The following is a 20901-nucleotide window of genomic DNA, read 5'->3' as shown; positions in this document are numbered from 1 at the left end:
TCGCGGGGCGGAGCCGGCGCCCACCTATTGCGGGAGCCGCCTGGCCAGGCCGCCCCGGCCGCGCGCCGCCTGCGTCACCCAACTCGCCAGCCTGGCGCGAGCCGGGCCGGGCTCTGACGCCTCATCAGGCTACCTCTAAGCCCCGCCTCCCGGGGGGAGCCGAGGCGGCCACGCCCCCATCTCAGCCTACAGCTGCTCGCGTCGGACTCGGACCCGGGCTGTCAGCGGGGAGGGGTTCGGCCTGGAGCAGGTAGGAGACGGGGGGTGCAGGACTAGTCCCAAAATGCAGACTGGGGAGGGGCTGCAGACTGGTGCAAGGGGGAGGCTGGGGAAAGGGGGTGCAGGGGAGGCTGAGGCTGGAAGGGAAGGGGGGTGGAAGGGGAGACTTCAGTGGGTGCTTGGATAGTCCCCAAAATGCAGACTGGTGCAAGGGGGAGACTGGGCAGGAAGGGAAAGGGGGTGCAAGGGGAGGCTGCGCAGGAAGGGAAAGGGTGAGGGGGGTGCAGGAGATTGGGGGACAACAAGGGGGTGCATGGTGTTGTAGCACTAACCCCCACATTCCCAGTTCAGAGATGATCCCAGCAGGGTGGGAGGTTCAGTTCTGGCTGTGGGCTATCACCCCACTGCATGCACATCAGTGACACAGATAGGGGCAGAAACTGTCCTCTTCCCTCTACCTGCCAGCTCCTTTTCCTGTGTCCCTTCCCTTTTTTCAGGGATGGTGTACTATCAGTGCTCCTGTCTGTTTTTATGATCTGACTGGAACAGTTTTACCTTCCCAAATTGCATAAGGGGAGACATTTGTAAATATCTTCTATTTTAAAGAGTCCAGAAAAAGGGAAATTTTTTGTATGTCTACGTCACTGATTCTTCTAATCTGGCTTAGGTCACTCGAGAGATCTGCTACCATCCTACAGTCACTCTTGAGAGAAATCAGCTACCATCTATGAGACAGTGAGCCCCTTACTCACACTGAAAGTTGTTCACACCTGTAGCACCTTAACGGGTCACCTCTTAAGAGTAAAGGAATTATGATCTGCCCCCTGCCTAGTTTTGATCTGTGCTATGAAATGATTTGGTCTCAGTCCACTCGTTTAGATTGTAAACTCTTTGCAGCACAGACTGTCCTTTTGCTCTGTTTTTGTAGAACATCTAGCACAGAGGTCCTGGGCCACAAGTGGGGTTCCAAGGCAGTGAAACACCACTAATAAAAAATGCCTGTTTCCTCTATTGGAGAGAAGATGGGTGAGGCATTACTGCTCCCACCTTGTCTCCTCTAATATTCTGGGACTGACACAGCTACAACTATTTTGCATATTTCTTATATGGCACTTTTCATTAGTAGATTAAAAAATGCCTCTCTCCAGTAGATAGGTGTCTTTATTACAAGAGCTGGTCAAAATTGGAGGGAGTTTTTGTTTAAAAACAAATTTTGAAAATTCAGAAATTTAGGGTCAAATTCTAACAAATGGTCACCACAGCAGAGAAGCCAGGGACTTGATGGGCCATGCCCATCGACCTTGCTTCAGATGTGGCCACTTCAAGTCATGGTTAAAACTCTCATGGCAAGAGACAGAAGAATCATAATTTTTGGTAAGAGGCAAGTTTATGGCATGTTTTTGGGGCTGGAACCTCCAAAGAAGCTTGTGAATGTTAAGTGTCTTTGAAATGAATTACTTATCAGGGGAAGTTTATGACCCATTAACTGGGGGACTAGTACAAGTTGCAATCTTGCATGAAAAATTGTTTAACTCATTTACTAATATGATGCACCTAATAGTTTAAAGCCATTTAATGGCCCATACACCAGCACATTGCCAACATTTTTTAAAAGTGTGGTCTTGTATAGCAGTGGTTCTCAACCAGGGGCACATGTACCCATGTGCCAGGTATGCAGAGATCTTCTGGGGGTACCCCAACTCATCTAGATCAGGCCTGCACAACATGTGCCCCACATGGGCTCACTGTGTGGCCTGTGGGGGGGGGGGGGGGGAGTAGGCAAGAGGTGGGTGAGGGAGGGGTGCTGAGTAGGCAAGTGGGTGGGCAGTGGTGGGGAGTGAGGCAAGCTGGGGGGGGTGGGGGGGCTGAGGAGGTGGGTGGGCAGTGGCAGGGGGGGCAGGTGAGCCAGAGGGGTGGGGGGGCTGAGGAGGCAGGTGGGCAGTGGCAGGAGGTGAGTAGGCGAGCTGGGGGAGGGGTCTGAGGAGGCAAGCGGCAAATAGGTGAGCTGGTGGCAGGAGATGTGGGGGAGGCAAGTGGGTAGGCAGTGGCGGGGGGGGGGCAGGGGGGCCAGAGGGGGGGGGGGCTGAGGAGGCAAGCGGCTAATTGGTGGCTGGCCTGTTCTACTGGTCTGGCTCCCATCCCCTCTCCCAGGGCCAGGCACCAGCAAAACAAGCAGTTTCCTAAACTGGAAGGCCAGATGTGTTGCACAGGAAGGGGTGGAGTTGGGGCAGGGCCAGGGGCAGAGGGGCATGAAAAAAAAGGGTCAGCCAAAATTTTTTTGCTTGGGGCAGCAAAAATCCTAGAGCTGGCCCTGCCCCCTCCAATGGTTGCAGCTGTCTGGAGGTTCCTGCCTTCCTCATTCACACCTCAGTCATTCAACAGGCAATTGATTACAAAGTGGGGGGGGGGGGGGGGGTCTTTTTCTTGTTGTGGGAAAAGGGCATTTTTGTTTTGGGGGGGGGGGGGGGGGGGGGGGGGGGGGTTGGCCCTCAGCTGTTGTCTTTGGAGTAATATGGCCCTCGCTGCTTTGAGTTGTGCAGGCCTGATCTAGATATTTGCCTCCATTTTACAACAGGCTACATAAAATACACTAGCAAAGACAGTACAAACTAAAATTTTATACAGACCAAATGAGAAAATAAGCAATTTTTCAGTAAGTATGCTGAGACACTTGTATGCTTGTCAGTAAGCAGTTTAAATGAGGTGAAACTTGGGGTATGCAAGACAGATCAGACTCCTGAAAGGGGTACAGCAGTCTGGAAAGGTTGAGAACCACTGTTGTATAGCAACTGTAACAGGGGAGGACTGTGGGTAAAATGTTCAAAAGTGCTTAGGCACAAATCCTCAAAGATCTTTAGACTCCCAATTTCCACTCAAATCAGCCAGTTAAGTGCCTAAGTACCTTTGAGGATCTGAGTCTACAGGCTTATGTGCCACTAAAAATCAGTGACTCAGGCTCCTAAGCTAGTTACTACTTTTCAAAATTTTACCACTTAGAAAAAAATTCTAAGTCCTGGCTAGAACAAACCTAGGGCTTTAGTCTTCACTGAGGCACAAGTGGGGAAGCTTCATAGCTGTTACCCAACTATACCTGTTTTATGACTGCAGCAGTCACACTGGTTTTTTCACAAGTATGGAATATGCTTTGTTTCAAGTATACATCTTGTATACAAGAACACAATGTACAATTTATATAGTCCAACATACTACTATTTACAACAGTCAGGTGAAATTGTGTTTGATTATCCAAGTACATGCAGATTAAATACATGTATTTATCATGAATTTGGAACACTTAGAATTGTGGTGGTTTATGCCATTGACATGTAACTGTTTACATTGGATGCAGGGCATTAATGCACTCTTTATGTTGTATAGGTATAACAATGGATCTAGTCCTGAACTATGTAGATTACAACTTTTTTACACCATATGTGTATCCAACCACATGGCCAGAGGATGAGCCCTTTCGACAGATCATCAGTCTCCTTATTGTAACAAATCTTGGTGCACTTGTGCTTTATTTGCTGTTTGCAACTTTGAGCTACTACTTGGTTTTTGATCACTCTCTGAAGCAACACCCCCAGTTTCTAGAGGTGAGCAGAATTTCAGTTTTTCTAGTCTAACAACTTGCCAGTTATGTGGCAGATTGAACTTTACCTCTCAAGAATTCGTATTCTGTGCTGAGTTAAGCTTAGATATGCTTTTTAGGGCTCTAAATATTTGTGAAATATTAAGAGGATCCACGTAGACTGACTTTGTTTGGGGGAGTGGGGGTGGAAGATTTGAGAAGGAAACTGCTTCTGTACTTGTGTTCATTTAAAATGGTTAAGTAGCATGTTTTCTTCATAGTAAGGCTTCAAAGCTGTATTAAGTCAACTTGAAAGAGCAACATTTTATTCAGAGTTACAAACAACCTCCATTTCCTTGAGGTTGTCTTAACGCTAAGATTCTACTGTAATTAACCTTCAATACACCTGAAAGGTAGATTTCACCATTTGAAAACTGGGGAAACCAAGGCAGAGTTTAAGTGGCCCAAAACTAAATAGTAAGTCTGTGAATAAACCAGAATTAGAACTTGGGACTGGCAGCTTCCTAACCTTAGGCAGCAGGTGATGGAGGAAATGAGCTTATCAGATAAATCAAAAATACAAATAAAGCACCTGCTAATATCAAGACTACATTACATTATGCAAACATGAAACTTCACCTTAAGAACAAAAGCAATGGTAGGTGGAAAGAGGACTTGTAATTAGACATTTATTCTGCCTCTATACAGGGGGATGGACTAGTTGACCTGGTGAGGCCCTTCCAGCCCAGCATATCTAGGAGGCCAACAGTAGTTCTGCCAAAAATACACTGACAGGGAGGTTTTGCATATTTAAAGGTAGAGGAACAATATCAAGGGACAAGGTGCTACTTCCTTGATGAGCAACCTTATGACTGCAAAGACCACTATCGGCAGGACTGTACTGGCAGTGCATAACGAATGTCTCCTGACAGAGCATGGCAGGGGAAACTTGATTCATGAGCCTCATTAGGAGGGTGGTGCTCTAGGTGTCTACAAAAGGAGTGTATTGTGCATGGTTTAATTGGTGCACTGATCTGGGGCAGAAGCAGGCATGAAGTTGGCAGTGCCTCTGCTCTTCCTGTTCTGCAGGAAAGTCACTCTGGTATTTTCATGAAGGTAAACAAATTCTGTTGAAAAAATTAAAACCTGTCTGCTTTTATCTCTAGAATCAGGTGCAGCTTGAGATAAAATATGCTCTCCAGTCACTTCCCTGGATCAGCATCCCCACAGTTGCACTCTTCTTTGCAGAGGTCAGAGGTTACAGCAGGCTTTATGACAACATTGAAGACTCTCCATATGGTATGGAAATTCATTACTTAAACTGTGAGCCCCTTGGGTCTGTCTATGTACAGAGCCTAGCACAATGGGGTCTTGAGTCCATGATTAGGGCTCATAGGCCCTACAATAATACAAATAATAATACTTAGCATCCTAGCTATATTTCAATTAACACACTTCATTCTTCCCTCATCTTTCCCTCTCCGCTTCACTCTGCATTCTGGGCTAGGAGGGATTACTCCCAGTAACTGCCCTTTCTCACCTCTTTTCCTCCTTACCTCTTCTCTCTTCCCTTATGTGTCCTGCCCTATTTCTCATCTGCTCTTTAGTGAGAGAACACATACCTTAGTACTGAAAATGCTATGTAAATTGACAAGCTGCCTAAATGGTTTATTAATAAAATGCCTCCATTAAGCTGTTACACCCCAGTGTCTTCCAAAGCAGAGCTGAATTGTATATTGCTTGAAGAAAAGAACACAATGGCATGCTTTCTCTGTCAGCTCTAATGCTGTAAAATTCTCCAAAAAAAAGTGATTTAAACAAAACCAGGTATCTAGGGGCATGTCTGCTTTGGGTTTTGGAGCTCACATTAGTGCTCTAAAAATAGTTGATATTTGATAGATAGCAGAGCTTGGGCTCTCAAGCCCTGCCCCTTCATCCTGCTTCCCTCCAAGACTTCAGAGCCAGTATCATCCAGAACTACAACATCACCTGGGCTTGGAGGCTTGTTCCCAGATGCAGTGTACATGTGCCCTAGGAGGTTTATGCTTGTATTTTGGGAGACACAAGCTAAATTCACCTACCTTGCTCCCTGTTGCACATGCTTGCAAAGGCACTATTAAACTATGCAACAGATCACCGTAAAGATTAACCTGAGTCCTTCAGCATGTAACATGACACAGGGATGTCAAATGTTGCAACAAAGTTATAGAAGCATATTTCTCTTGGTACCAGTGTCGCATACAGCTCCCTGCATTTGCAACTGGCAAAATCAGATTTCCTCAGCTGTTGGAGAGCAAGGTGCTGGCTGGACAGCCACATGGGCTGGAGTCTTCTAGCCACAGAACAGATACAGCAGCAGTGCAAATTTCCCTTCTGATAGCAACCTGTCAATATACCTCAATCCCTCAGCCATCCCTAGGGATTGCAGGGAGATTGACTCCATACCAGTTCATTCCTTGGTCTCACTGCTGAGACCGCTAACAAAGGGGGGCTAATTGGTAGCAAAGTAGGAACTAAAGCAAAACCACCTCCATTTTTCAAGCAGCCATTGAATTGTCATATTAGCTCAGTAGTAGACTTGGGTGGATTTGAACTGCCAGCCTGGAGAGGAAAAGGTCTCTGTACCATTACCAATCCCCCCAGCCAGCCTATCCTTGACACACCAATCCTGAAAGCAGCAGCACCTCTGACCTTAGGGGGGTTTGCAGGCACACTGAGCTCCAGACAGGTCTGGGGCCTTAATCTCAAATACAACTGAATGATGGGGAGAGGACAAGCCTGGTGGGGCAAGCAACTCTAGAGCCTCTTAAATGTCCTTATTCACCATGAGTGCACCTGATTTGGTTTAAGACTTGGTGTATGATGACTGTGGGCAACTTCATTCCCTCTCTCCCCTTGGTCCTCTGCCTTTAAGACGGGGTACCTCTGTACTGCAAATGAAGGTGACTGTAGCAGAGGCACACCTATCCAGGCTAGCTCTAATCTAGGTGGTGCTGCCACATACTCGCTTAGGGTGACCAGATGACAGGAAGAAAATATCAGGACACAAGGGGGGGGGGTGTGGGGGTCAGGTCACTGGCAGAGCAAAAGAACCCAAAACCAAGTGCTGCTGGTGTAACGACACAAACAGCTCCCTCTCCCAATTCCCTACTGTGGCCCAGTGCTGTGGGGTGGGGAGAACAGCCAAGTGCTGCGGGCAGTCAGAGGAGATTATGCACCCTCCCTTAGCTATGCATACCTTCAGCATCTAGGTGTTTACACCAGGCTCATCACCCTAATGACAGAGCAGAGAAGTAACAACCACTGTATTTTCCTTTCACTCAGCATTCTGACATGCAAGTCTAGCTGAGTCCAGATTGGTAGCAATGTGTGGATCAGTTTACAGGGGGGGAGCAACCAAGAACAGCTGAGTGCTGCCGGCAGTTGGGCAGGGGGGGGAGGAGAAGGTGGAGTGCAGCGTCCTGACTGAAGATCAATCAGGACGCGGGACAAACACCTAAATATTGGGACGGTCCCGCTTTTATCAGGATGTCTGGTCACCCTATCCTCACTACCACTGTTCTCCACATGGGCTTCAGTGCAGGCTAGCTGCTCCAGTGCAAGCCAGCCAGGAAGCCGGAGTATGTACTCAAGTCACTGGGGTCCATGACAACTGCATCTTCACTACCATTGTTCCCCATGCTCGCTAGATGACAACGGGTGTAGGTATGCCTAGCCACACTGCAATCACACCTGCACTGTCTGTGTAGACAGTTTCCCATAGAGGGACTTTGATCCTGACCATTCCTATGTAACTCCTGTGAATTCAGTGCAGTTACTCCTGACTGACTCAACAGTAAATGAGTTCCTTGTTGTCTACACCCTCTTCAAACCTCACCCGAAGAGCAGCTGGCCTTGGTGTGTGTTTTTGTGTTTTTGTTTTGTTTTTTCTTCCCCTACATATAGACCTAAGATGGTCTGGCACAAACAGTGGTGGCTTAGCATGGGCTGGGTATACTTCTTCCTCCTCCCGCTTGCATATCCAAGAGCTAAAATTGAAGGACCCATCCCTATTTTTAGTGACGCTGATAGCATTAATGGTTTATGCCATCAAAAAAAGAGGCAACTCAGTTCTGCTCTCTAGTGGCTCATGCCATTTTCATTTCTTTAAATACATTCATTTACAAAAACCCTGCCTGAAACTAAATCCATCATGTTCATTCTTTGTGCTGTACAAGTATAAGGGCATAATCAAGAGTTACTTCCCACACATACGTGCTATACAGCTTTTCTTTACCACCTTTAAAGTGAGATTCCAGTTACAGAGGACACTTGGGTGGAGGCTGCTCCTCATGCCTTTCTGCACAATTGGAAGCTTTCAGGACAGCCTGCAACTTACATGTTTGCCAGAGTTCACTTTTACAAAACCGTTTTCATGCATTCCAGTTCTCTCTTCTCTCCCCCCCCCCCCCGAAACAGTTTTAAACAAACGTTCCCCTGCAGAACTGCAACCCAAACAGTGCAGCACCAGGAATTGACAACTTATGTTGGTACAGCAGTGCCTGGGAGCCCAGCATAGACCAGGACCCCACCATGCTGGGTGCCACACAAATGCATAACAAACAGATGGCCCCTGTCCCAAAAAGCTTATAACCTAAGTATTGCGGGGGTAGGGGGGGAAGACACAGGAAAGCCCACAAAAGCTTATGCTCAAATTTGTTAGTAAGGTGCCACAAGTATTCCTGTTCTTACAAGAAACCATGAGACTTCACTGTTTCATTGGCCAGGTGACCAATACAAAATGTAAACAAAGCAAGTAAATAGTTGTAGTTTTCAGTTTGAAGGTGTTAGTGGTAATAAGGGCATTTGTTTATCTTGAAATCATCAAACAGTTTGAGTCCTAGTTTACAGATAACTTCAGTATCTCTGGCTGCCTTTATCTAATCTGTGTACTGGTTCCAAAGTGAAAACAAAACAGTCTTGTGTTGCTTCCTGTTTTCACATGTTTTGGAAAAAACACCTATGTTTATGCTGGTGTGTGTGAAAGTGTAACTCTTTCTACTTGATAGTGTCCTTTAAAGTACTAATGTGGTGTTTTTAGGGGGATGGTGTTAAGATCAGCTCACTTCATTGATGAGAGACTGTACTGAAATCTTCTCCATTAGGTTCAATTCAGCATTTTAGAGCCTAAAAGCAATCAAACTTTTCACCAGCAAGAATCACTACACTAATACAATGCAAATCCTGTTTGGCTGAGCTTGCTTTTTATAACCGAAGTTTCTTAGCCTCAGGATATAGAAAGAATTACTAAAAAAAGATTTTACACATTCCTTGTATCGTCTCAGACTTATTTCTCACTATTTTGACACTTACCTGACTGTCTAATCTCTTAATCCTAAATTAAGTCTCTTATTTTTCCTAGGATGGTTTGGTGTAATCCTTAGCATGCTCTCTTTCCTTTTCTTCACCGACATGTGCATTTACTGGATTCACAGGTTCCTCCATCATAAACTTGTGTACAAGGTAAGAGTAGATAGATATAAGGCATACTAGACTTCAGAACAACTTTATATGACCACTCACCCTGGATGTGACCCTCCCTTTTCTAAACGTGGGGCAGTTGCCAGGAAGGTCTGAGTAAAATATTTTTCATTGTCTGTCCTTAGAAAGGACAGACAAGTAGATTGTCTGGTTTGGTATATTTTAATGGCAGTCTAGCAAGACTGCTTTAAAATGTAATGGGCCTTTACTGCGTGGTGGTTCTTTCTACTATAAATATGAAGATCTCTAAGAGGTGTAACGCAGAACTTGCAGCCCAGAGAGAGGCAGGCTAAGTAGCTTTAAGTCACCTTTGTGCCTACCTGACCCTTGGCTCCTCTGGGGGTAGGAGCCATGTGGGTGTGTCTAAGGCAGCTTCCCCAGGCTACCCTCTTTTGTGGCAATGCTGCTAAGAATCTCTGTGCTGCAGCCCTGCTTTGATGCACCCTTCCCAGCCTGGTCCCTGTGCTAGCCCTTATGCTGGGTTTTGCAAGGGGAGGCCTCAGAGGGCAGCCTTCTGAATGTCCGCCACAGTTCCTGGGCTGGAGGAATCCTCCTTAGGCTCTACCAGCTCCTTGATTCAGCTCTGGCCCTTTTAAGCATAAAAGGTCTGGGAAGGGGATGAGGTGTTTGTTCCTCCCCCGTCATGTATTTTGGTTGCACCCCTTATAGTTAAATGTCGATGTTGAAAGACACTGTCACAATGTCAATAGACAAATGAAGGTTTTAGGCCTCAATTCATCAAAGAACTTGTGCACATGAGTAATCCCATGGGATTAATTGGGGCTGCTTACATGCTTAATTCCTTCTAGCCCAATGGTGGTATAATGTAAGTGAGCATTTTAGGTTTCAGCTCATGGTCTGAGTCAGGAGCTTTAGTGCTCAAACCCAGTTTAGAGAATCCCCCCTATGGACTAGGATAGGTCCCATCCCCTTTTCTGCCTCCATTGGCAAAATGAGAACTTCACCCAGAGGGAACTGGTTACAATTGCTTGTAAAAGACACTGTGGCTACGCCCCAACTGAAGTAAGTGGAATCTTTCCACTGATGTTAGTTGCTTTCAGAACAGGCCCTAAGAGCATAACATAGGAATATATTTTTGACTCTAGCATAGGATAAAGGTTTGTTTCTCATGGCCCTGGTGGCGGTGTCATTAGAGTTAACGTGACCCATTAACACTGTGGCAATCTCCAATTCTGTGTCAAACTCTGTATGCGGAATTTACTTTTTAATCTGACACTGTTCTTTGCAGTACAATAGTGATTTAAATGTAGCAAATTGCAGGGTGGCAAATAAGCCATCTGGACCTGCTTCCAGATAATGCTTGTTTGGGAGGGGAGGGCTTATGTCTACACAGCAGCTGGACTCGGCTCCAGCTAGCACACTAAAAGTAGCAGTGTGGCTGCATCAGCTCATGCGAACTGCCAGATCCCCTGGGTACAGACTCAGGCAGCTAGCCCAAGCGGTCACCATGGCCACAGTGCTGTTTTTGCGTGCGTTACACCTCTTAGCTTACATACCCTGTGTGTCAGTTTACAGGTTGAGAAGGACAAGGAAGAAATAGAGCTACAGTAAAATGCAGTTATGCAGACATTTCCTAGTCAGATGGTAGGCAATGTGGACCTAGGTGGTGCCAGATTGAAGCACAAATTTTTTTGGCTTTGTCAAAATGTGGGCGCTAACTCTGTTCTGTTCTTCTTTAGCGTCTGCACAAGCCCCATCACCGCTGGAAGGTTGCTACGCCATTTGCAAGTCACGCCTTCCACCCTGTGGATGGTTTCCTGCAGAGTATTCCATATCACATCTATCCTTTCCTCTTTCCTTTGCACAAGGTGACCTACTTGGGTCTCTACATCGCTGTCAATGTCTGGACAATCTCTATTCATGATGGCGATTACCGCGTGCCAGATTTCTTGAAACATGCTATCAATGGCTCTGCCCATCACACTGATCATCACTTATATTTTGATTACAACTATGGTCAGTATTTCACACTCTGGGATAAAATTGGGGGCTCCTACAAAAGCCCCTCTTCCTTTGAAGGGAAAGGGCCACATGATTATTTGAAAAAGCTAAAGAGCGGAGAATTGGCCAGTTTTAAAAATGACCATGCAGATGAAGATTTGATGAACAGAGACAGTCTAAAGAATAAATAGATCTTCTCAAGCTGATTGTAAAAAGGCCCTGACTTTCCCTTTTGTTTTTAGAAGGAAAAGCCTGCTTCTAAAGAAAGCCCTTCCCCTATTATCATTCTTGGGATGAAAACATTTTAGGTGCCTACTAAGGTTATTATGGTGGAGTTACATAGTTAAGTACCACAATACAGTCCCATAATGGGGACCATTTATGGTGAGGGTAAAAAGCATAAGACCTATGTAATGTCTAATGTTGATGCAACATTGAAAAGATTTTCTGCAGCACTTCATACAAATGTCACTGCATTGAAATTAGGACTGCCTTTTATAGCATAATGCATTAGGGTAGAATTTAAATAAGTTATGCTCTAACAGCAGTAACTATCTTTTTTGCTATATTCAAAAGCTTTCTCCTGAAAGTACACTTCTACCCTGATATAACATGACCCAATATAACACAAATTCTGATATAATACAGTAAAGCAGTGCTCTGGGGAGGGGGGGCTGCACACTCTGGTGGATCAAAGCAAGTTTGATATAACGCGGTTTCACCTATAACACAGCAAGTTTGTGTTTGGGTTTTTTTTGCTCCCGAGGACAGCGTTATATCAAGGTAGAGGTGTACCATTGTTCCAGATAGTAAGTTCTCTCTGCACAGTGATAACGTACTGGGAATTTTGCTAATTGAACAAGGATGCTATAGGTGGCACTATACAGAAACTTCAGTATTGCTGCAATATTGGTGCAGTGTACTTAAAAGGAAAATTGTTTGAATGAAGGAAGAGACACTTGAGGAAATATAAATTAATGCTTTGCATGTGGAATGTGACAGTACACTCTTCTGCATATAAATACCTGTAGCTTAATAAAAGATGGCACGCACATTTTCCAGAAACTTACTTATCCAGCTAACTTTTAAAGATTAGCTTAGTATTAAAATAGAAACCATCTGAATCAAAACTGAACTAATGTTGTTCTGGTAGAAACTTTGTGTATTTTAAAACAGGAAGATAGACCAGGCCTACTATTTTTTTAAAAAAATCTTACGCTGTCCATATAAATAAACTAAATGTTGAATTGTTTGACTGGACCTATCCATGCTATCGCATTGTCTAGTTAACTAGAACATACAAATTTGGGCAGCTGGGAAAAATAAGTATTGCCTTATACTTGGGCTTAATGAATTTGAAAGCATGAGCTCCCATTTCTAATTTCTCTAAAATGTCTTTTGAACAACAGCATAACTTTTTGCATGTTGTGTATAGCTTTTTAGGACTGATAGCATTTGCTACAAATAAAGTAATATAGAATACAATTACTTTTATAATGTACTTCAATTTTCCCAATCAAATCATGCAGAATGATATTGCATAAAGTAAGTGTAGGAATCTACAGACTACTGTACTTCCAAGAAGCCTTCAGTATTTTACAAACAGGGTAATTTCTCTAGCTTTAGGTTTATAGCATCAGGAATTCTGTCCTTGAGAGAAAATTCTCAATCTGAGTTTTTGTAGTCTTTTGACAAATGTATTTATAATTCCTGTGGAAATCAGCTGGCAGATAAAAATCCTACAGTAATACTGTACCTTTTGAAGGAAGGAAAACTTTAATTGTGGCCACTGTTTTCAGAGAGGCTGGGAAATACTTACAGGCTACTGTTAGCTTTCCTAAACTGTGGTGTGACGTGAATGTTACCAGTTGTCTTATTGGCTTTCTGTTTGCTGTTTTGATTTTTTTTTTTTTCCTCCCCTCTTAGCATTTGACAGTGTTACTTTTGAAGACCAAGCAAAAATATTTTTATCGTGCAGACATGCACTGCACTAAATCTCACAGCTTTGATTAGAACAGTGTATTTAAAAAAAAATAAATCCTGAAGACAGTGTAAGGAACAGTTCTATTTTACAGGTCTCTCTCTGACAATTTAAATGTTAGTTGATTGGTTTATCTTACCTAGGCTTTACCTAGTTTTTTAAAAACTGCTTACAAGAGATTAAAGCTTGACTGCTTCTAATAGTTTACCTAGCATTACAAAATTACCCAACAGGAGGAGAGAGATGAAGAGTGTGTGGGGGTTCCCCCCTTTCAGGAAGCAAGGATCCCCTGGTATCGTAGCAGTGTAATGTTTTTTTATCTTGCATGGCAGTAAAAGTTCCCTTATGCTTTATCTGTAGTGAAATAGTTTGAAGGGGGAGCAGGATAGAACCTGCCTTAAAGGCAAAAAAGCTGTGTAGTTGCCTTGTAGCCAAAACTTGGTAACCGTGTAGGAAAACACTATAAAACGTGCAATCCTGGCTTCCCCCTTGCATGATAAGAGAACCCTGTGCCCTGCCCACTCAGCAGCCTCATCCCCTCCTGGAGGGTCAGTTGAGAATGGAACAGAGCAACCACTGGCTAGAGGTTTCAGCCCTAACAGGGCTCTCTCCACTTCCCCAGGCCCTCTGCAGCAAGATGACCTGCCCTGTGCTGCCATGGTCTTGAATCCCTCCACTATCTGGGGGAGCTGCATACTGGATTCTGATCTATGCTGCTCTGAGCTAGAGAAATAGCACAGTGGCTGTGCCCTGGAGTTCTTATCCAGGCAGTTTCAGTGGCGCCTCAGAAGCCTGGTGCTTGCTCAGCAGGACGCTGGCTGGCTGGCATGCACCAAAGCTGTTGCTCCCATTGCTGTCACTCTACTTCTGAACACTTGGTGCCTGGGAGAATTGGGGAGCATGTGAGGTTTGGTTTATGAAATGCATTAAACACTACTCCTGTGGGGCCTTATTCTGCTCTTGTGTGCCCAACTCACTAATTCATCTAGGAGCAGACAGTGGGTGTTGTAAAATAGACAGACTGAGATCAGAAGGGGGGCTTAGAAAGGGTGTTTACTTTTCAAAAAAAAAAAAACCCACAAACCTCTAGGTATGATCATGAAGAACCTTCTCCTTGCCCCCCCCCCTTACAGTTCCTACTGTGGTATGTTTTTTATTATGGGTGTTCAGAAAGCACTTCTAGAATATATAGACAGAATAGGAAACACCCGCCCCCCCCAATGGAAACCAAATGCCTTAAAGGGAGAACAAAATAATGCCTCTAGGGCTTGGTTTTTCAGGGATGCTGACCATCTGCAGCACCCGCTGCCTTCAGCTGAAAGTCAGTCCCCGGCTCTGTTCATAAATTGGTTAGCAAAATGCTAATGCACAGAGTGCCATTAGGTAGCGGCCCTTAGAACAGTTAACGCATAGAATAAATGGATAATCAAAGTAGGAAAAAGGTGGCATGCATTAGGAGAAGGCTGTTCTGACAGTGTGAGCTTGTTCACCAAATGCTATGCACTGTTGGTTATTGCGCCATAACTAGTATATTCTCCATAAACTAAATATGCCAAATAACTAAATACTTGAAGAGCAGTGGGTGAGGAGGGGAGCAGGCACGTAAGTTGAGATGGTAAGAGCAGTTTAGAGTGGATAGATGTGTTCCTCTCCATGCAATTCATGTCAACAGCAAGGAAAGGCGTTCCCAACATCTTTGGGCAACACTACCCAATTTGCTGGACTAAGACTTTATCTCTGACACCTTCCTTCCAAGATGTGCTGCAGGTTTCCAGGCTGCACAGGGAGTTGAAGTGCATGCAATTTGACTAAGGGAAAGATATCTGGAACTCACAAGCCCCTGTATTAAAGCAGAGGATACCAGTTGGTGGGAACCTCCTGTCTTGCCGTGTTCTCCAGTTCAGTTTTGGCAAGGCAGGGTGTGGATACAGGTTGGTCAGCTGTTTCCAACTTTAGAAACTTCTGAACAAAGCAAACTCCTGCCTGCTGGTCCCTCCCAGTGGCTAAGTGAAGTGAGATGCATGCACAGCAGATTTCCAACAGACTGTCTCTGGTTCATATTGTAAACAAGTAAAGCGGTTTGCACAGCCCTTTACCCTTCCTGAAAACTAGAGCCATGGAGCAGAGCGGCAGAAGAGGGTTCATAGTATGTTGTGTAAATAACAAGTGAAGTTACTGTATGAAGGTTGTGTTGAAAGGAGTTGTTGCAGACCAGTGTGTGTTGGTCTTCAATTCTAATGTTTTCTGAACCAGTAATAAAGTCTGCATTTTAAATGAACTAAATGTGCAATGGTTTTGTTACTCGCTTCGCAAGATCTCTACAGCCAAACAACAATTTGGAGGAGAAAACGACCTCTGCAAGAAAAGTTTGTGAACAGAGTAAGAAGCAAATGCCCATTTCCAGTCGCTGCATTGTTTTTTTTTTTTTTTTTTTTTTTGCTTATGTTCTATGACACTGACAGAGTTGAACAAGTATAGCCATTCTGATTGTGTCGGAACGAATAAAAAGGATGGGTGCTTTCTTTAAGGCCCCCTTCCAGGTGCATACTAGAGCATCTCTGTTCAGTACGTGGTAGGCTCAGATGCTGGATGGGGGTGCTCTTTGGTGAAGGACATTGAGTCTAAAGCACCATTGCACACCTGGGGTGCTCTAGTATCAGACCTGAGAGAATACAGAAAGGAAGTTTACAGAGGAGGTTCAGCTCTTCTGTGGCTGGATACTAATAAAATAGGTAAAAGCAAGACCACACCCCAATGGATCAGCGGTGTCCCCACACTAAACTCAGAAGGCATTACTGAGTCATCTGTCTGCCTACAGATTGCAACACAAGGTATAGAAGATCAGGAATACCAGCCGTACATTCTAGAGCCCTTTCACAAAGACGCAAGGCATTTAGTGCTTGTAAAAGAGGCCAGACTGATACCTCTAGAGACTGCAGCGCTCTCTATCCAAACCCAATAAACTGTGCAGGTAATGACAACCAGCCCAAGCAGGAGATATCCTCTCAAGAGGTGAGAGGATGGGCTTGTTTCCATTGCCTTTCAGTCCTTAGTCTCAGATTACCCACGGACACCTGGTCCACCAGAGCCCAAACACAGGATTAAAACACTTTCCTCTATCCTACCACCAGTCACCTGAGTCAACCACTACAATTTAAATGCTTGGGGCCATATTCTGCAATGTATGGAGGCACCTAAAGATGCACACAGATGCCTAGTGCGATTTTCAAAAATGCCTATGCAGGCTAAGGAGCTTAAGTCCCATTGACATTGAAATCAAAGGGAGTTAGGCACCAAACCTGCTTAGGTGCTTTTGAAAACCCCACTAGGCATCTTTAGGCACTTATGAAAATCTGGCAACAGCCTTCCAAATTTTCAAAACACCCACCTCCCTGGTGGGAGTGCAGTCTGCACGTACAAGTCAGGCTGTTAGCAGTATTCCAGTTTGCACCTGCAGCTCATGTAACCATTATCGAACTGGCAATAAATGAGTAATGCTTGCAGTGACAATCCAGTCTCCTCAAGGCACAAATAAATCAGGCAGAGGCATTGAAGACCCTGTCACCTGAATTATTTACCAAAGCCAACAAAAAAATTCACCTGCTTCTGATTAGAGACCCATAAAAGGTATGAAAATATAGTGCCTCACATACAAGTTTTTCAGCTACTAACCATGAGCCTCTGGCACCCCTTAACCTTATGGGTGGACACTTACCTCTGCTGCTCAGGGTGCTGTCTGAACACACATCTAGAGCTCCTGCTGCAGCAGTCCTGTCACAAAGAGGGGAGCTAGTGATGGCCCTCACATGTGAACCCACTTTAGTTTAGCAGCCACCATGATGGGCCTTTCCTTAAAGGCCCTTCACAACTCAGCCCCTCTCGATCTGCCTTTTCTCATAGCTTAGCATATTGTCCCTTCCGCTGTACCAAGAATTTCTCCTTCTGTGGCCTGTTTCTCTACTTCTTGCACAGGCATCTTTGTGCCAGACACATGGATGCACATCTTGTGCATGGATTCCCTTAAGATAATTTGCAAGACTGCTTCCCAGTCCTCCTTCAGCCCTACCTACTGATGCCTGCAGAAATTACCCCCTGACCAGGGCCAGTGACAATACAATATGTTGATTCCCATCTAGCCATATTTATAGAGACAGATCAAGTGACTTGTAACATGTTAGTTGTGCACACAACTAGTCTCTACAACCTCATGTTCCTATCTCTGGTATTCTTCCCCCCCCCCCCTTCTCTCCCCGTTTATGTCTGATTAAAATACATTTGCAGCAGGGGCTGTTTTTTACTCTGCTTGCATAGGACCTAGCACAATGGGCCTTCAAGAGTGATTGGATCCTCTGGACACCTTTATGCATAAGGAAGCTACCGGCATCCCACCTTATGCAAGGGCACAAGGCCACCCTAACAGGTGGGTGCGAGGGTAGTCAGCCCTGGCACAGTAAATCATCGGATGTCTTGCTAAGATCCCCCTGTTAGGACTTTTAATGTGACCAAGCTTCCCTAGGTACAGTGAAACAGGGGAGACGGACTGACTCCAGTTCTTGGACTTAACTGTCAACTCAGTTGACCTTTTGGCTCTGAATTAAACAGTAGTGCAAGACTGTCCAGACGAGCCCTATTTTTGCTGAACAGGTTTAATAGGAGGAGGATTATTATGTGCATGTTGTAGTGACTAAGATAAACTTCCTCATGTTAGGTGCTGTACCTACATATAAGAAGAGACTGCCAATGTCCTGAAAATCCTATAATCTACACAGATATGATTGACACAGGGTAGGCAAAAAGATGTATAATGATCCCCATTTTACAGATGAGGGACAGAGCAATTAAGTGACTTAGCCAAGGTCACACTGGGAGTTTGTAGCAGAGCTGGGAATTGGACCCACCTCTCGAGTCCTAGATGAGTGCCTTGAGCACAAGCCCTTCCTTCCTATTTTTTGTATGGCCATGAGCCAAACGGAGCCCTGCAGGGTCTACTCTTCTCAATACATATATACATAGCCTCCATTCATGTTAAAGTGAAAGCCATGTACGGGGCGCAGAAGAAGTTATAAATGATCTGGAAAAAGGGATAAACAGTGAGGTGGCAAAATTTGCAGATGATACAAAAACTACTCAAGATAGTTAAGTCCCAGGCAGACTGCAAAGAGCTAGAAAGGGATCTCATAAAACTGGGTGACTGGGCAACAAAATGGCAGATGAAATTCAATGTTGATAAATGCAAAGTAATGCACATTGGAAAACGTAATCCCAACTATACATATAAAATGATGGGGTCTAAATTAGCTGTTACCACTCAAGAAAGAGATCTTGGAGTCATTGTGGATAGTTCTCCGAAAACATCCACTCAGTGTGCAGCGGCAGTCAAAAAAGCGAACATGATGCTGGGAATAATTAAGAAAGGGATAGATAATAAGTCAGAAAATATCGTATTGCCTCTATATAAATCCATGGTATGCCCACATCTTGAATACTGCATGCAGATGTGGTTGCCCCATCTCTAAAAACATAAATTGAACTTAGAAAAGGGCAACAAAAATGATTAGGGGTACGGAACAGATTCCGTATGAGGAGAGATTAATAAGATTGGGACTTTTCAGTTTGGAAAAGAGATGACTAACAGGGAATAAGATAGAAAATTATAACTGGTGTGGAGAAAATAAATAAGGCAGTGTTATTTACTCCTTCTCATAACACAAGAACTAGGGGTCACCAAATGAAATTAATAGGCAGCAGGTTTAAAACAAACAAAAGGAAGTATTTCTTCACACAACACACAGTCAATCTGTGTAACTCTTTGCCAGAGGATGTTGTGAAGGTCAAGACTATAACAGGGTTCAAAAAAGAATTAGATAAATTCATGGAGGCTATTTCCATCAATGGCTATTAGCCAGGATGGACAGGGATGGTGTCCCTAGCCTGTTTACCAGAAGCTGGGAATGGGTGACAGGGGATAGATCACTTGATGATTGCCTGTTTTGTTCATTCCCTCTGGGGCACCTGGCATTGGCCACTGTCGGAAGACAAGATACTGGGCTAGATGGACCTTTGGTCTGACCCAGTATGGCCGTTCTTATGTTCTAAGGTGAGACAAGCGAAAAATTGAAACAAGGCTACCAAAAATTCACCAAAGCCGAAGGCCAACTCAGGGACTGAATTGCCAAAAAAATAAAAGATCCTGCTATGCAAACCCCTTCAGCACCTGCCTCAGAGCAATGACCGAAGCTCTGTAGCCTTCCGCGTCTATAGTGGCAGCTCTCATCCAAGTCAAGGATAACTGATAACTGTGCATTAATTAGCAATCCATTAAGTCAGTGGTACTCGACCTTTTCCATAGCAGGACACTGCTCACCTTGGGATCTCCCTCCTCCTATCTAGCTGGCACTTCCCTCCCCACAAACGAGATTGGAATGGCAGTGTGGTTATGACACCCTGGCATCTGTTTGTGACCCCTCCGCCCCCAGGTTGGCACCCCTTGAGTTAAGTGATCTACCCAGTTCCTAGGGAAGCATTCATCCAATTCCCCAAACTACTCCAGTGGCCAGTCTCAGCATTGGCATCAAGGAATGAATGGGACAGAGAGACTGAACTACCTGATGTCTAGAGGTGAAGCACATCAGTGCGGTGAAAGCTGGTGCCACTGCTCCTGTGCGGAATCAGTCTCTAGAGCTATCAACCGCTATCGTCTTGCTCCAGCCAAATTCACAGCCCTCTCTTCTCCCCAAACTCATCTACAGCACTTTGACACCATGGTGCGATATAAAACCCTTAGAGAGTGCTGGTCTCTTTTCTGTCTCTTCTCAGAAGGTCACCGCTGTCCGTAGCAAGAGCCTTCTCCTTTGACATGCCCACTGTCTGAAGCTATCTCCCTGTATTTCTCTGGCTCACTGATTTCAGACCTCATCTGAAAACATCTCTTCTCCCTTGCCTCTGCACTCTGCTATGCCTAATATTTAATACTATCATTTTACTGTTTAATTCAGAGTGGGACAGAGATTGCATGAACATTTGCCATACAAAATCCTGTTCTATATTTTCTTGCATTCACTTGCCTTTTGCAATTTCTCTGGTTGGGTTCATTTAAATTGAGCAGCTACCAAGCAAGGACTGTAGATGGTGCCAGCCAGTTTCCTTGTGCTCTGTTAGTAACCAAAGTCAACAGATGAACATGGCATTTAGATTTGTGAGCAGCATGTCTCTATGTTGCACTGGATTCAAGAGGGAGTTCCCCAGTACAGACAGGCAGGTGGGAGCAACATGGAAGGCTGTTAAACCGCAAAAGAATAGCTTGGCTTCCAAACCTAACTTTTCACATCCCAGCTCTGCTGGGCCGCTGGAAAGACTCACGTGCCCGAGAAAACTGCTCCTCTTCCTGCTTTTTCTTTCTCTGCCAAATTGAGACTAAGGGAGAATTCTTGCTCTGCCAAAGAATTGACAGCAAAGAGAACAAATGCAAAAAGCCAGGCAGAAAAGATGTTGGTGAGACAAGTATGTCTCTGCTGAAAGATTCAGGGGAGCATGCAAACGGGATTATTTACTCAGTGCACACACTGGTATTGTTTGCTCGCTCTACCGTTGTGATCATGGATTGAAAGGGAGGTGACACTATTAATTTTAATATGGAGGGTGCACTGAA

General features: G+C 44.7%; 1 protein-coding gene across 2 annotated transcripts; it reads left to right on the top strand.

Annotated features, from left to right (window-relative positions):
- The first annotated feature begins 52 nt into the window (after nt 1-52).
- On the top strand, nt 53-15531 carry SC5D (sterol-C5-desaturase). 2 transcript variants are annotated; one of them, XM_034754434.1, is made up of 5 exons: nt 53-250; nt 3598-3815; nt 4957-5089; nt 9192-9292; nt 11011-15531. In XM_034754434.1, exons 2-5 carry the CDS (start codon nt 3606-3608, stop codon nt 11461-11463), a joined length of 897 nt encoding a protein of 298 aa, XP_034610325.1. In that variant the 5' UTR covers nt 53-250; nt 3598-3605; the 3' UTR covers nt 11464-15531. The 2 variants fall into 2 exon arrangements, with proteins under 2 accessions (XP_034610325.1, XP_034610326.1); XM_034754435.1 differs by lacking the exon at nt 53-250 and adding an exon at nt 875-954.
- The last annotated feature ends 5370 nt before the right edge of the window (nt 15532-20901 follow it).

The sequence above is a fragment of the Trachemys scripta genome, chromosome 21 (genome assembly GCF_013100865.1).
Source record: "Trachemys scripta elegans isolate TJP31775 chromosome 21, CAS_Tse_1.0, whole genome shotgun sequence".
Lineage (NCBI taxonomy): Eukaryota > Metazoa > Chordata > Testudines > Emydidae > Trachemys > Trachemys scripta.
Note: the sequence above shows the minus strand (reverse complement) of the source record. Positions and strands in the feature narration are given on the sequence as shown.

What these genes read in the sequence shown, in the direction of transcription:
- SC5D (XM_034754434.1), top strand. Translation starts at nt 3,606, where the DNA reads ATGGATCTAGTCCTGAACTATGTAGATTACAACTTTTTTACACCATAT. An exon ending in AACACCCCCAGTTTCTAGAG is followed by an intron (nt 3,816 to 4,956) that starts GTGAGCAGAATT and finishes TTTTATCTCTAG; the next exon opens with AATCAGGTGCAGCTTGAGAT. An exon ending in ATCATAAACTTGTGTACAAG is followed by an intron (nt 9,293 to 11,010) that starts GTAAGAGTAGAT and finishes GTTCTTCTTTAG; the next exon opens with CGTCTGCACAAGCCCCATCA.